The sequence below is a fragment of the Zootoca vivipara genome, chromosome 8 (genome assembly GCF_963506605.1).
Source record: "Zootoca vivipara chromosome 8, rZooViv1.1, whole genome shotgun sequence".
Lineage (NCBI taxonomy): Eukaryota > Metazoa > Chordata > Lepidosauria > Squamata > Lacertidae > Zootoca > Zootoca vivipara.
In genome coordinates, this window is record NC_083283.1 from 63119889 (window position 1) to 63135331 (window position 15443).

General features: G+C 44.8%; 1 protein-coding gene across 1 annotated transcript in view; it reads right to left on the reverse strand.

The window, feature by feature from the left end:
* BMP6 (bone morphogenetic protein 6) overlaps positions 1 to 15442 on the reverse strand; it is a 99977-nt gene extending 84535 nt beyond the window's left edge. The window contains exon 1 of the mRNA XM_035124694.2: positions 5980 to 15442. Coding sequence (XP_034980585.2) covers positions 5980 to 6628 — 649 coding nt within the window. The 5' untranslated portion in view covers positions 6629 to 15442. The remainder of the gene's footprint in view (positions 1 to 5979) is intronic.
* Between the last annotated feature and the right edge of the window lies 1 nt (position 15443).

Genomic DNA, 15443 nt, shown 5'->3' on the forward strand with positions numbered 1-15443 from the left:
TCCCCTCATTCTGTGTGTTTAATAAACTACCAGAAGGATGAGGTGGATTTATAGCAAGACCATGTACTCGCACACACACACAACCTAAACAACTCTGAAGTGCGTGCAGACTGTACAGTCATTTGTGGTCCTGCACCACTTCACATTGACTAAAAGGGACAAGAATGAGATGGGAAAACTGAGCACATCCATGCTGTGTAGCCTAGAATTGCAGGAACAGCAATGCCCAGAACCCGGTACTACAGCTTAGGACTCAGCTACACAGCTGCAAATAAAACGTTTTAAGTGTGTTTTAAGGACTCAGCTACACAGCTGCGAATAAAACGTTTTAAGTGTGTTTTAAGGACTCAGCTACACAGCTGCGAATAAAACGTTTTAAGTGTGTTTTAAGGACTCAGCTACACAGCTGCGAATAAAACGTTTTAAGTGTGTTTTAAGGACTCAGCTACACAGCTGCAAATAAAACGTTTTAAGTGTGTTTTAAGGACTCAGCTACACAGCTGCAAATAAAACGTTTTAAGTGTGTTTTAAGGACTCAGCTACACAGCTGCAAATAAAACGTTTTAAGTGTGTTTTAAGGACTCAGCTACACAGCTGCAAATAAAACGTTTTAAGTGTGTTTTAAGGACTCAGCTACACAGCTGCAAATAAAACGTTTTAAGTGTGTTTTAAGGACTCAGCTACACAGCTGCAAATAAAACGTTTTAAGTGTGTTTTAAGGACTCAGCTACACAGCTGCAAATAAAACGTTTTAAGTGTGTTTTAAGTGCAATCTACGATGTGACGCTAGATGGTGATGGTGAGCCTTATGGAAAACTCCGTGTACAGTATTCTTTAAAACACTTTTTTTAAAAAAAAAAAGCATTTTCAGAGCGGTTTTTATATGTGTGTAAATTCTTTACATCGCCAGTGGTTGCAAACATTCATTGTACTCATAGGAGACCATTACCCCCAACGATCAAAGCACAATTCGTCTTTTGAAATCGCCTCACCAAAATGCTCTGCACACAACACAGGGTTCACCAAAGCTTTTCCCCAACCCATGGGCCCCAGAGATATCTGCTAAACTTACAGTATGTGTAGCATGTCTTAAAGCAGGCATCCCCAAACTCAGCCCTCCAGGTGTTTTGGGACTACAACTCCCATCATCCCTAGCTAACAGGACCAGTGGTCAGGGATGGTGGGAACTGTAGTCCCAAAACATCTGGAGGGCTGAGTTTGGGGATGCCTGTCTTAAAGTATTTGCTTCTGCACAACACAAGTTATTTGTGCTTCTGGTTTGGTTTGGTTTCACTTATCTGCAATATTTAAACTAGCTCTAAGGGGTTTAGCCACACTTCCTCTTGTCTTGTCTTACTGCTTCTCCCCTCCAGGGAAACCACTCTTCATTGCTCAATTGAAGCGAATAGCAACTCAGGTTTTCTCCCGCTAAAGAAAAGGTTTTCCCTAGAAAAGGAGCAGGCAAGGGGGAAACTGTTCAGACTCGTTCTTAGAAAGCATGGGACAAGCAGACAGTGTGGACAAGCCCTAAGGAACTGCCACCTTTTGTGGGGGAGGCAGCAAGTAGTAAGCTATATTCTCTCTTTCTGATGATAAATAGTTGAAGAGGAAAATCAGCATGTTCTGTAAGGGCTTTAAGCACCCCCCTTTCCTAAATCAGAAAAGGGGTGGCTTTTAAAATAATAATAATAATAATGTTTGTCTCTGCACCTAGCGATGCCTTTTATCTGCATATACACCAAGAAGCAACTCCCAAGGGATCAGAGGAATTATGTGCATTTGGGAGGGGTATTTGGGGAACGAGTCGCTAACCTGCGTCCATCCATACACAGGAAAAGACGGACCCTGTTTTCCTAGACGGTATGTCAGACTTTAACCACACAAACTCACAGCCACTGAAGTTTTTAGTGCTTTTAATATCCAACATAAATTAAGGGACTGGAAAGTATAAAATGCTCTGGAATATGCTGGCACGTGGTTTACCTAGGAAGATAGGATGTCTGGAAAGAGGTCGTACTTTTGGTAGCAGAGAATGTGTTTTGCATGCTGGAGGAATCAGGTTCAATTCCTGGCATGAAAAGGATTTTGGGCAGTATACTTGTCAGGAGAGACATGACTGGGCAAGATGGGACAGTGATCTGATATTACAGTAGTAACTTGGTTCTCAAACTTAATCTGTTTCGGAAGTCTGTTCCAAAACCAAAGCGTTCTAAAATCAAGGTGCGCTTTCCCAAAGAAAGTAATGTAAAACAGATTAATCCGTTCCAGACTTTTAAAAACAACCCCTAAAGCAGCAATTTAACATGAATTTTACTATCTAATGAGACCATTGATCCATAAAATGAAAGCAATAATCAATGTACTGTACTATAAAATAAAATAAATGAGACAGTATTGTAAATGATAAAAAAAAATTAAAAAATGATAGTCATTATTTGGATGGGGGGGGGGCTTTTTATCAATTTCTGCAGTCACACAATAAATCAGTCAGTAGCTGAACTGGGTTCCACACAGTCACAAAAACAAATTAACCGAAAAAGTCTCAAAAACAAAAATGCAAAATAAATAGCAGAAACAAAAGCGCCAAACGTAATCCATTCTAGAAGTCCATTTGACTTCCGAAATGTTCAAAAACCAAGGTGCAGCTTTTGATTGGCTGCAGGAGCTGCTTCCTGTACTCAAGCGGAAGTTGCATTGGACGTTCGGCTTCCGAAAAACATTTGCAAACCAGAACACTTACTTGCGGATTTTCGGCGTTTGAGAACCAATGCGTTTGAGAACCAAGGTGCCACTGTATTGCATACACACACTCACACAAACATACACAGATAGTCTCTGAATGACTAGAAGTTTCGCAGGTCCCATAACATCCCTTAAGTTTTACTGCCTTTGAGTGAAGGTTACTGAAGACTGCTGCAATTTCTGTGATATAAGGTTTTTATTACACACACACACACGGCACAGACGGTGCCCTCCCAAACGCCACAGTTCAGGGCAGGAGAGGGGCGGGGAAGCTGCTGCTCCCTCTCCTTCTGCTCTCCGCAGCTGGGTCAGACACACACCTCACCACAGCTGAGGAGGGCTGCTCTCTGCTGCCAGGTCAGAAGAGCTGCTGTCGCCGGGCGTGAGGTGTGCTGCCCGCTCGCCTGCCATTTTGTCACCCCCTCAGTCATGACACCCAGGGCAGGCTGCACCCACCACACCCTGCTTCCTATGCCTCTGCTACCAGGGACACCGAGAGGGCATCTAGCGCAACCCCAAACCTGTAGCAGTATAAATCAGCTTCGTTTGTTTAAAGAAACAGTGGTTAATATTATAGGTCATCAACCCTCCAAGAAAATGCAAGGGATTAACAAGAGCAATACTATGCAAGTTTATTCAGAAGAAAGTCCCACTAAGTTAAATGGATCTCAGTGCTATGTATAAGATTGCAGCCAAATGGATCTCAGTGCTATGTATAAGATTGCAGCCAAATGGATCTCAGTGCTATGTATAAGATTGCAGCCAATGTTAGTCCTACTCAGAATAGACAATTGAAATTAAGGTTAAAAAAAAGGTAAAGGACCCCTGGAGGGTTAAGACCAGTCAAAGTTGATTATGACGTTGCGGTGCTCATCTCGCTTTCAGGCCGAGGGAGCCGGTGTTTGTCCACAGATAGATTTCTGAGTCACGTGGCCAGCATGACTAAACCGCTTCTGGCGCAATGGAGTACCGTGACGGAAACCAGAGCGCACGGAAATGTCATTTGCCTTCCTGCCGTAGCAGTACCTATTTATCTACTTGCACTGGCATGTTTTTGAACTACTAGGTTGACAGGAGATGGGACAGAGCAACGGGAGCTCATTCCGTCATGAGGATTCGAACCGCCAACCTTCTGATCGGCAAGCCCAAGAGGCTCAGTGAAATTAAGAGACATAGCTAACATCAGTTCATTAATTTTAATGGGTTTACTCTGAGTACAACTGAATTGCATACAACCCTAAGTGTTTTATTACTGCTTGGGTGCTTATTCCAGTGAACAAGACTTTTGGTTTGTTTTCAATATTGGGATGTGCATACATGCTCATGACCTAAATGCAATATATGTTTGAAGGAAACAGACCTCTGGTAGCATACTTAGAGTCAGCAATCCTAAGCCAGCCAAAGACATATGGAAACAGTACCATGGTCAGTACCATATGTTCATGGAACCTGAACACAGAAGCATTGCACTATGCATAGACAGCGATCTCTTCCAGATGACCCATTTATTGAGCATGCATTCAGATTTGTCTGCAGGGAGATGCAGTGTCAATCAACTGTTATATCATACTTTCCAGAGCATTTTCTCATCACTTTCCTTACTGCAAAAAGTTCAATTATTTTGGAAGCGTGTTTGTGGCACAAGAGCACCAGATTCACTTTACAGTAATTGTGTAAATTGATTCTGCTGGTATGTGACTGAATCCCATCCACAAAAGTAGTGAAAGCCTGGGGACAGTCAGTGGCTACTTGAGGTGACTAAAGAGCAAGGGATGTGCAGCAATGAAACTGTGCAAAGTACATAATGCTACTAAAAGTCCTTATTAGCACAATCCTGGATTAACAATGGCCAATTTAATGGTTGGACTTCACCCCCAAAGGAGCGCTCCTCCGTTGTCTCCTAAAACAGATGGGTGCCAACTGAATTATAACAATATAACTTCACTGGATTGTAGAAGCAAGCCCTTTATTTATGTTGCACCCCCAATAGGTGTGATTTGATATGTCACAACCACTACTCCATCTAGCCCAGAGCTTACTCTAGTCATCAGCAGCTCTCTAAAGCCTTAGGCAGAGATGTTCCTGGACTTATTTTAATCTTAGATACCAGTGACTGAACCTGGGATCTTCTACATGCAAGTAAATTTCAATGTATGGAATCAGGAAACTTTTTAAGTATTCAAAATATCTGTTTATGTCCCATACAGCTAAAAGCTCTTCTGATATGAGAGGAGGCTTTAATCCAGGCATAGGCAAACTTGGCCCTCCAGATGTTTTGAGACTACAGTTTTCACCATCCCTGACCACTGGTCCTGTTAGCTAGGGATGATCGGAGTTGTAATCCCAAAACATCTGGAGGGCCGAGTTTGCCTATGCCTGCTTTAATCAATTAATATTGATTGTGCAGATGGAGAAGTGAAAGGCTCCTGCTGCTTTTGAGTGGTCCATTCATAACTACCAAAATGTGCTTTTTAGACACTTCCACCATCCCAAGAGATGGGTACACACAGAGAGAGACACACACCCACATATGTAGGTACTGTACATACATGCATGTAGAGAAGCTGGCAATAATTCAGTAAATGGGCATAGCCAGGGGGGCAGTTGCCCCCCATCAAGTAAATAAATAAATAAATAGAACCTTAAGTAAGAGTAGAAATCGTAGATTTTGACAGATTTTTCTGAGCACCTGGGGCCAAAAGAAAAGTAATTTAAAGCAACTCTTGTTGAGACATTTCATTCCGAATCTGCAGCTAGACAGAGCCAGACAGAGGATGATGACAGGTGAGTGCCCTGTCTCCCCGCCCCCGCCCCCACCTCCACATAAATCCTGGCTACGCCCATGCTCCAGGAAGATCGCTTCTCGGGCTTCGTATGCACCTGCCAACTTCATAAAACGGCATGCAAATCATGTCATCTGAACGCAACTCAACTATGCGAATTAAGATTTCAGAGCTCATTTAGTACATGAAATTGGCGAGGGGCGGTTGCAAGTGGGTCTCACCTTTTTGGCATGACGATTAAACCGAGATAGCAACTTTCCAAGAAAATGAGATAGAGAGAGAGAAACACGAGAAGCAAGATAGAGTAAGAGAGAACCATAAATGCAACCCCACCCCACGCGCGCAGTTCGTTTGCAGGACAAGTTTCTAGCGCGCGCGCCACACACGCACACGCCGCCAGGTGTTAAAGACGGCTCCGCAAAGGCTCCACCCCTTTCCTCCTCCTCACACTCACCCAGGTTGACGAAGCTCATGACCATGTCCGCGTCACTGAGGAAGGCGCTATCCTGCGAGGTGGCTAAGGCTGGGGAGCCGCCGCCGCCAGATCCTGGGTGGTGGCTGAGGAGCGTTTTCCGCTGCAGCGGGTGCGCCGTCGGGGGTTCCCTGCCGCTCGTGCGCTGCTGCTGCTGCTGCGTCCCCTCTTCGTCCTCCTCGCTGGACAGGGTGTTGTACAGATCCAGCATGAAGAGCGGCGCGGAGTTCAGCCTGCCCGGAGGGGGCACCAACTGCTGCTGCTGCTGCTGCCTCCGCTGGTGGTGCGTCGGCGGCAGGGGGGGAGCCGCTCCTTGCTCCTCTTGGCGAGCCAAGCCGTGCGCCGGCCGGGGCCGGTGCGGCAAGCCCAGCACGGAGAGGATTTCCTTCTGCATCTCCCGCTTTTCGTGAGACTTGAGGCGCCGGTAGAGGAAGCCCGCCGCCGGGGACGAAGAGGAGGAGGAGGAGACTGGCGCCTGGGGCTGCTCTTGGCTTCTGCTCGCGCCCTCGCCGCCGCCCGGCAGCAGCGCCCCCGCGAAGGCCGGCAGAGGCGGCGCAGGCGGCGGCGAGCAGCAGCCGCTACTGCACACCAGCGCCCACCACCAAAGCCAGCGCAGCCTCGGAGGCGGCATCGCTCCTCCACCCGCCCGCCTCGCCTAACCTGCTCGCTTTTTCGCTGGACCTCGGAAGCGCTTCTCGAGCGCGCCCTGAGTCTCCTCGCTTTATCTATCCCCCTCGGGGGGTTTAATTCATTGAAAGGGGACGGGGAGGGTTTGGAGACTCCTTTATAGTCGTTAGCCTCATTCCTCTCCCTGGTCAGGTGCAAATTCCCCTCTATATAAAGCAGAGAGAGGCTCGCGGAGGTTCCGCGCCCGCCGAGCGGGTCTCAATTTTGCCCGGCGTCTGTTTTGCTCCTCTTGCGCGTCAAAGAGCAAAGGGAGAATGGAAAGCAGCGCAGGGGGGGGGGTAAGAGCAAGCCGCCTCGTCGCCCCCGTTTCCCAGAGAAGTTCCCTCCCAATTCGGACAAGGAAAAGAAGATGCACTTCTTGACAGAGCTGGGCGAGGGGTGGGATGGAGGACCGAAGAAGAAGAAGAGGGACCCCAACCTAAAATGCCGAAAGTTTAAAAAAAAATGGAAAAAGAAGCGTTGCTCCCACGTCCTTGCTTTCTCCCCAGGAACCAAATTCCTTGCAAAAAAAAATTAAAAAGCAAAGCAGCCCAGTTCCCTGTCAAATTCCCTCTCAGAGCCTTGCGCGAAAGCCTGGGGGCGCTTTTCAAGGCAATCCCAATTGCGCGCGCTCTCCTCTCGTCAGCTCGGGCAGCCTCGAGTCACTCATGTGAGCGGCTGCAAGTTGCTCGCAGGTACCACGACCCAGCGGAGGGAAGCGCCCGCCTCCTCCTCTCGTTGATGGGCAGCGGAGGCGACGATTAAAGAGGCTCCGGGTCCCTGTCTGTCATGTGCGAAGCCTCTCCTCCCCGGGAGGGGGCGTTCCCTCCTGCAAACTCCAGAGCTGGCTTTTGCCGGACGGGCGGCTCGACTTCTCTGCTCGTTTCCCAGAATAAGATACTGTATAGGCGGATAAGGATTAAAACAGAGAAAGGACATTGCCGGAATGGAAATATACGTGTGCAAAGGACGAGGGAGGAATGCATTTGGTTTTGTTGCTGACCCCGAGCTAAAGAATTACAGTAGATTGGTTCTCAAGCCCGTTTGGCGCGGGCGGGAGAGTCCCTTCCAGGATAAAATCCAGATGTTTTGGACCATGCGTTTCCAATCATACCTGACTATAGGCTGTTGTTTGAAACATCTGGAGGGCACCAGGTTGGAGAAAGCTGCAATAAAACAATGCCTTCGACGGAACGTATTTTGTAGGCGAGAGGGTTTTTATTTTTCCTAGCGTGGTTTCTGCAGGGTATTAAAATTTGTTAACGTCTCTTATAGTGAAAGAGAAAAAAGGGAAGCAGTGGTAATCAGGGAGGCAAAATGAGAGAGATAATTTGGAACAGACGTTAAGTTCTGTGTAGGAATTGGTAGCTTATTCAGATACCATCCCATTCTTGAAGCGCAGGCTAATTCTGTGCATACTTTCCTTTTGTGTACCTAACCTCCCCATTCAGTATAATGGCTTACGGTAGTTCTGAAGAAACACATGTGGTATTGGGCTAAAATCCACTAGGCGAACTCCACTGAGCAACTGTGCAGACTTTGTGATTTCAAAGAGCTATTTAAAACAAAAACAAAAAGCCTCTTCTATTGTAGGTGTGCGCCATGGAAGCCTCATTCCTTTAACCTAGAAACATAGTGCACTGAAGGATACAATCAGGTGCACTAGCATGGGTTTCTGTAATGGCTTCAAAGAAGGCAAGCACATCTATGCTTACAGTTTGTCTAATCTAAGGTTGACAAGCAAGTAAAGGGATGCAAAGGGCATTTGGGAGCCCAGAACCTAGAGTAGATATTTCCAACATTTTCAGACCCAGAACCCACTTTTAATCAAAACAAGCATTTGGGGACCAATTTATTAATATTTTACTATATATCTGCATGGTCAAATATATATTTTACTATGTATTTGCACTCTTGTAGCGACCCACCTTGGATCAGGCCACAATCTGCTAATGGGCCCCAGCACCAGCTGAAGACCAGTACTCTAGAGAATATGCAAGATGGGCTTGGAATAGCAGCATGGTCCTCTTCATTTCCAGGAGATCAGAAGGAAGTCTCCTTATAACGGCACATATATTATTATAATTTACACCCTATCCATGTGTGCTTATGCCTGTGACTTTTCTGTTATGAAATGAGGGCATATGGAAACCCACCCTGAAACTATTTAGATCAGCAGCCATTCTAACCTTATTTGCTTGGCCTTGTGTTTTAGAATGAAGATGCTCACCACATTACAGGCTCAGTCGTCATATCCATTATAAGTTCTTTTCCTGTTATTCTGCAGGGCAGTAGCTCTTCTTCTTCTCCAGAAAGTGGGTGCCAAGTATAGATATTAACTTTTAACACTGCCCTGAGCTCCTTTGGTAGGAAGAGCAGGACATAAACTTTTTCATTAAAAAATGTAAATTAACAAGGTTCTGTAACAAATTCTACCAGTTCAAAAGAAAGAAAGAAACCACCCAACAACACCATAATATAAAACAACTCCTATCTAAGAAGTCCAAGCGTATACAAAAGGCACCTTTCACTAAAGAACTGCGTAAGAAATTGTTCCAAAGTCTTGCTTCCACAAAATCTGATCGCACTAACTCCATGGAAGCCAGAGAGTTTCACAGGGGTGGGGAACCTGTTGTCCCCCACCCCAGTGGCGTAGCAAGGAGGGGTGATAGGGGCGGTCCACCCCGGGTTCCACTCTGGGGGGGGGTGACAGTCGGCGCCCCACCCCGTGACTCCCAAGCCAAACCCCTCCAGCCTCCCAATAAAAAGCCCGCGCAGCACGGCGCGATCCCCCTCTACGTTGTACGCATGTGCAGTATCCTGCGACTTCTAAACGGAGCCTCCAGCCTCCTGGGTAGAAAGTCTCAGGAGGTCGGCGGTTCGAATCCCTACAATGGGGTGAGCTCCCGTTGCCCAGTCCCAGCTCCTGCCCACCTAGCAGTTCAAAAGCACGTCAAAGTGCAAGTAGATAAATAGGGACCACTCCGGCGGGAAGGTAAACGGCGTTTCCGTGCGCTGCTCTGGTTTGCCAGAAGCAGCTTAGTCATGCTGGCCACATGACCCGGAAGCTGTCTGCGGACAAACGCTGGCTCCCTCGGCCTATAGAGCGAGATGAGCGCCACAACCCCAGAGTCGGACATGACTGGACCTGATGGTCAGGGGTCCTTTACCTTTACTTAATAAACTTGAAAAATTCTCTCATCCTTCTTAACGGCGAGTTTAACCTCCCATCTTATTTCATACTTTGTATGAAGGTTCTTACTTGAAGCTGCTTTGGAGTGAATGACTTAGGGGATGCAGCTTTTTCAGAAAAAAGTCTTTTAAGATCAGGGGGTCTTGTTGAGAATTGTCCATTGCAAAAAGGGTAACTAAGCAGCTGCAACAGACGAGGCTGCTGGACTTTTAAAGCAGGGTGGAAAAAAACTGATCATTCCTCCAGATAAGGGGTAGGCAACCTAAGGCCCGGGGGCTGGATCCAGCCCAATCGCCTTCTCAATCCGGCCCGTGGACAGTCCGGGAATCAGCGTGTTTTTACATGAGTAGCATGTGTGCTTTTATTTAAAATGCATCTCTGGGTTATTTGTGGTGCCTGCTTGGTGTTTTTACATGAGTATAATGTGTGCTTTTATTTAAAATGCATCTCTGGGTTATTTGTGGGGCACAGGAATTCGTTCATATATTTTTTTCAAAATATAGTCCGGCCCCCCACATGGTCTGAGGGACGGAGGACCGGCCCATGGCTGGAAAAGGTTGATGACCGACCCCTGCTCCAGATGATGGACTCAAACTCTCAAACTCCCATAAGCTCTAGCAAGCATGGTCATGGATCAAGGAGTGTTGCCATCCAAACAGAATCTGGGAGGGCCCTAAGTTCGCCATCCCAAAATGTGCAGCAATGGGACGTTCAACATAGCTGCTTCACAGCATAGCGCTACAAGAGAGAAGTTACACCTGCTGAAATTCCCTCCTCATCTATACAGCTATCGAAAGGCAGAGCAGCCCTGTCCTGTCTCTCACGTGGCCATCCTAACTTTCCAGGTCAGTACACTGACTTACATTGGGGTGGTGACAATGTTTTTTTTAAATAATAATAATAATGGATCTGTATGGATCTTAAGGCTCCAAGTCCATTTGAAAAGGGGTCGCAAGAACGGTACCCTTGCTGGCTGACGAGAATGTAATGGAAAAGAAGTTCACAGATGATCAGATGCAAGTTTATATACTCCCATGTGTTTCCTTCTCCCTTCCACGACTTATTTATGGAGGCCCTCAAACCGAAAACAACGTATCTTATTTCACAAGCAGAGTGGTTAACAGGAAGTATAATAACCTGTGAATAACTTTAACAGGAAGTCCATGAACTTAGAACAGGGTTGTTTTGTTGTTGTTGTTTTATAAACTAAGCAGTTAATCTTTGTTCATTCCAAAAGATCTCTCAAGATAACAGGCATACTTGCTTTTTCCCTTTCTTTTGCCTGACAAACAATCCAAGTTATATAAAAAGAAGAAGAGTGGGTTGCGTATTAAATTGTACATGTTTTAATAAAAACAATACTACTTGAAGCACTACATAATTAAGTGCTCCAAAAAAATCCACAGCCACAACGTATTATTCAGCATTTTTACAACCATACAAAGGCACAGCACTGTTATAGCTCCCATATTACAGATAAGGAAACTCCAGCACTGAGCCTGGGAAACACGGGCTTGTCTAAGGCAAACCAAAACATGCACAGCTCAGACAAGATTCTATCTATCCACCTATAAAAACAGAATTCTTTTCAATGTGTTCACCTTTAAGTTAGGAATGGGGAACGATGGGTGTAACCAGAATCTCAGTTAAGTATTTTTACTGATTTGGGGGGGGGCAGCTGCCTCCCTTGGTCACACCCATGTGGGGAACCTATGGTCCTCCAGATGTTGCTGGACTACAATTTCACCATTGCAGGACATTAGTAAAAGAAGAGGGAGGAATGTGCAGAAATCTCTTCATCTTATTATCTTCCCTCCTATCATCTGCAGGGAACCCAGAGGGGTTTAGAGGAGGTCTCCACTGATGCAAAGTTGACACAACAGTCCTAAAAAACAACAACCCCATATTGTGACAGCATTCCCTAGGGATCAGCTATAGAAGAAACAGGGTCTGTAAAATATATAGGCTATAACATATTAGCATAACTAAAAAATAATTGCTACAGGTGAGGTTCCACAACAAAACATCGCAAAGGGTAAGATTCTTTCTCTTCTCCCTCTCTCTCCCCATACTTTCTGGTTCCACAGGCAGCCTGAGTCACTCCTAGGGACGACCTGGGAATGTTAACTTTGTTGTTGTCTTTTTACCCTGGAGCCAATGATATAATAATAATAATAATTTATTATTTATACCCCGCCCATCTGGCTGAGTCTCCCCAGCCACTCAATGAAAGGTCTCGGGGGAAGAACACAAAACTTCCTCTGAGCTTATGGTACTCAGGCTTACACGACAGCATCTGGGGCAAAAACTGTGGCAGTGTGGTATGAAACTTGTTCCACCTAAAATAGCTGATCATTTGGGGGGGGGGTTCAAACGGCACCCATCTTCTTAGCCAGCTCCTCATTCCTTTGGTCACTTAGTCCTCCTCCCTTAACACCCCCGCCCACCCGCCTTCCTCCTGGCCGAAAGCTGCCACTGGGTTTCCTGCCTGCAAACCTCTTTGACCAAGTTCCCCTCCGAAGCTGTCAAGAGGGGTGGAAGTATCACCATGAGCACAAGGGGATTCGGAAACCGAGCTCTGCGAATATGTGCTTGATCATCTGCATCCATTTCAAAGGGCCAGTTCTTTCTTTTATTTAAAGGGATTCATATAATTAGTTCAATCGCGAGCATTTCCAAGCGGTTTACGTAAAATTAAACCAAACATCATGAAACCAAACAGGAACCCGAACGCTACCTTAAAATGGCTGGCGGAGCAAGATAATTTTTGCCATGCTCCTGAAGTCCAGCTTGAAGAGCGTCTGTCTAATTTCAGTTGGGAGGGAGTTCCACGGACTTCGGCCCAAAACACCGAATGCATGGCTTCTTCCGCTACCAATTGCCTCAGGCTGAATGCTGTACTTCAGCCATATGACTACTTAGCAACTGAGGAATGGGCCCTGAATCCTGCTCTCTGCTGTCCGAGTTCCATGGCATCATGAGGGCAAGTTGCATGTCTCCAGGCTGTTTGCTGGGTTTCCCCGACCGATTTATTGCAGACCTCAATGAAGTCACACACATGCTCTCCCATAAGTTGGGGGGTACCCACTCCCAGCTTTCTCCCTAGTCCCCATTTGGCTGGGCACCCTTCCAATCTGCATGGAGCATACCCGTTTTATTAAGAGGCAAAGCAATATTTACTTAGAGGCAAACCAATATATCTTCAGCCAGACCTTATTTACACTTGCACATTTGGAGAAGTATGACCCTGGGGAGTCAGAGCTCAATATTGCAATGTTTCCATTTGGATTCAGGTCATGCTACTTTAATTTTTTAAAAAATCATCTGGATGCTCTACGACTGTCAAGGAACTGATGAGAGGAAATGTGAATTTACACCTACATATATGTAAAATTTTCATTTGAAATTTTAAAGGTCTATTTTTAAGGGTACAGAAAATTATGCCTTGCTGAACAAAACATAATGGTGTTCCATGAGGTCTCAGGCTACAGAATTAAAACACCAATACTATTAAAAGAATGTTTCACCTCCTAATATTTGCTCGCTCTCTCTCACTCTCAAACTTTCCTTTCACTGTCCTGGTCTTAGAATGTTATGAATGCAGAATACAGAATATCATATTTTCCTACTCATGAAGGACATCTGGTGGCGAACCAGAGTTAGCTTACTAGAAATTATTCCATACAGGGGAAATGGCAAGTTTGCTTTTTGAATTAGCTCCTTTAAATTCTTGCCCCAAAGCCAAGGTACTGTCTGTGCTAGTATTCAGAAGGTGTGGCACCTCTTTGTCAGTGATGTACTGTAAATACACCCATGAAATCATCAGCAGAGGAATTTAAGAGCATTTATCAGGGAGAAAAAACTAAAACACTGTACTTAAATGTATAATTTATCTGTCACCTTATAATCTCGCCTTTCCTCCAAAGAGCTCAGGGTGGCATAATTGAAGCTATTTCATCTACATAACAACCCAATTATGTAGGTTGTATTGCATAAATGTCTTTTCAAGACCACCTAGTGTCATGATTGGCTCAGGATTTCAATCTGGCCTTTTGAATGCATATCCAAACTCTACTCCCTATCATGAAGATTTCCTCTGGCAGCTTTAATGAGTAGGACAAAGGTTCCCAAACTGTGGTCCATACACCACCAGTGGACAGCAAACTTCATTCAGGTGACCCGAAGCAACTCCACATTATATAGCTGTTTTGATTTTTAATTGTATTTTTATTGCTTCTTTTTATTTCTTAGGCTGTATTTTATTACATTACCATTTGAATTCTATGTAATTCAGTAATTGCAATAGACTTATTCTAATAGAATGGAATTTTTCCATGGAATAAGACAGTAAAATACATTGTGAGAAATAAAAGAATCAAGGAAAGCACAATGAAAAAACATGCAGCGTCTAACATTGAATATTGCAAGCCCAACAAAAGGCAGAAAAATATTTTAAGTGGCCCACCAAAACCTTCAGCAATTTTCTAGTTGGGTAGGACTGAATCTACACATATATTTAAAAAGGCTGTGAAAATATAATATATATTTTAGGGATGTGGGTGGCGCTGTGGTCTTTGCAACTGTATAGCTGAGTCCTAGGTCATAGGTAATTAAAGTTGTATAACTCATTCCTGGCCCACATAACATATATTTGAATCTTTAAAAAGCACACTTGCTCACATGTACAACACTGTGGTGCACCCAAGTGCACATATCAAGGTCCTGTGTTTGCACACTCTTCAACCACATTAATACAAGGGAAAGCACCTCCCAGGGGAGCAAACGCAGAAGCTACTGTGTTTGAAGACAATGAGCATACATACAAGAACAGCAGTGCCCAGCTTATTAAACTAAAGAGACTTCCAGTGCAATACAGATGTTCTCAGAAATAAGGAACATTGGAACTGAACTACCAGGCAACTAAGTACAGGATTGCAGCTTCATTAACTGATTATTTTGGGACCTATTTCCTTAGGGTTTCAGATACACATTAGTGACCAATATTTATTAGGGATCAGTAGTATTTTGTCAACAACAACAACAAATAATGTAAGTATTTATAGGAAGAAAGATTTTCAATGAAAATGAGAGAACTCTCTCTCTCTCTCTCTCTCTCTCTCTCTCTCTCTATATATATATATATATATATATATATATATGAGTTCAGAAGCAATAATTATGTCATGGGCACCTTTCAAAACACTAATAGAGCAGTCCTATATTTATCTGCTCATAATAAATCCTATTGAGTTCAATGGGACTTACGCTTCAAAGAGGTAAGAATTGTGGTGATTCTGTGACCATTTTAGGCCTTGAATATACAAATAGCTGGCAATTCTTAACTACATTTACATTTTTTGAGAAATATAGCCCTCATTAGCATGAGTTCAAGTGTGGATTTTCTACCCTCTAAAGAGGGACTACTGTACAAAACATTTTAAAGGCTGCATTTCAGTGGGATATGCATATAAAAGTCGTGCCTTGGTTTTCAAACAGCTTAGTTCCCGAACGTTTTGGCTCCCGAACACCGCAAATCCGGAAGTGGCTGTTTGGGTTTGCAAACACTTTTCGGAAGCCGAAAGTCCGA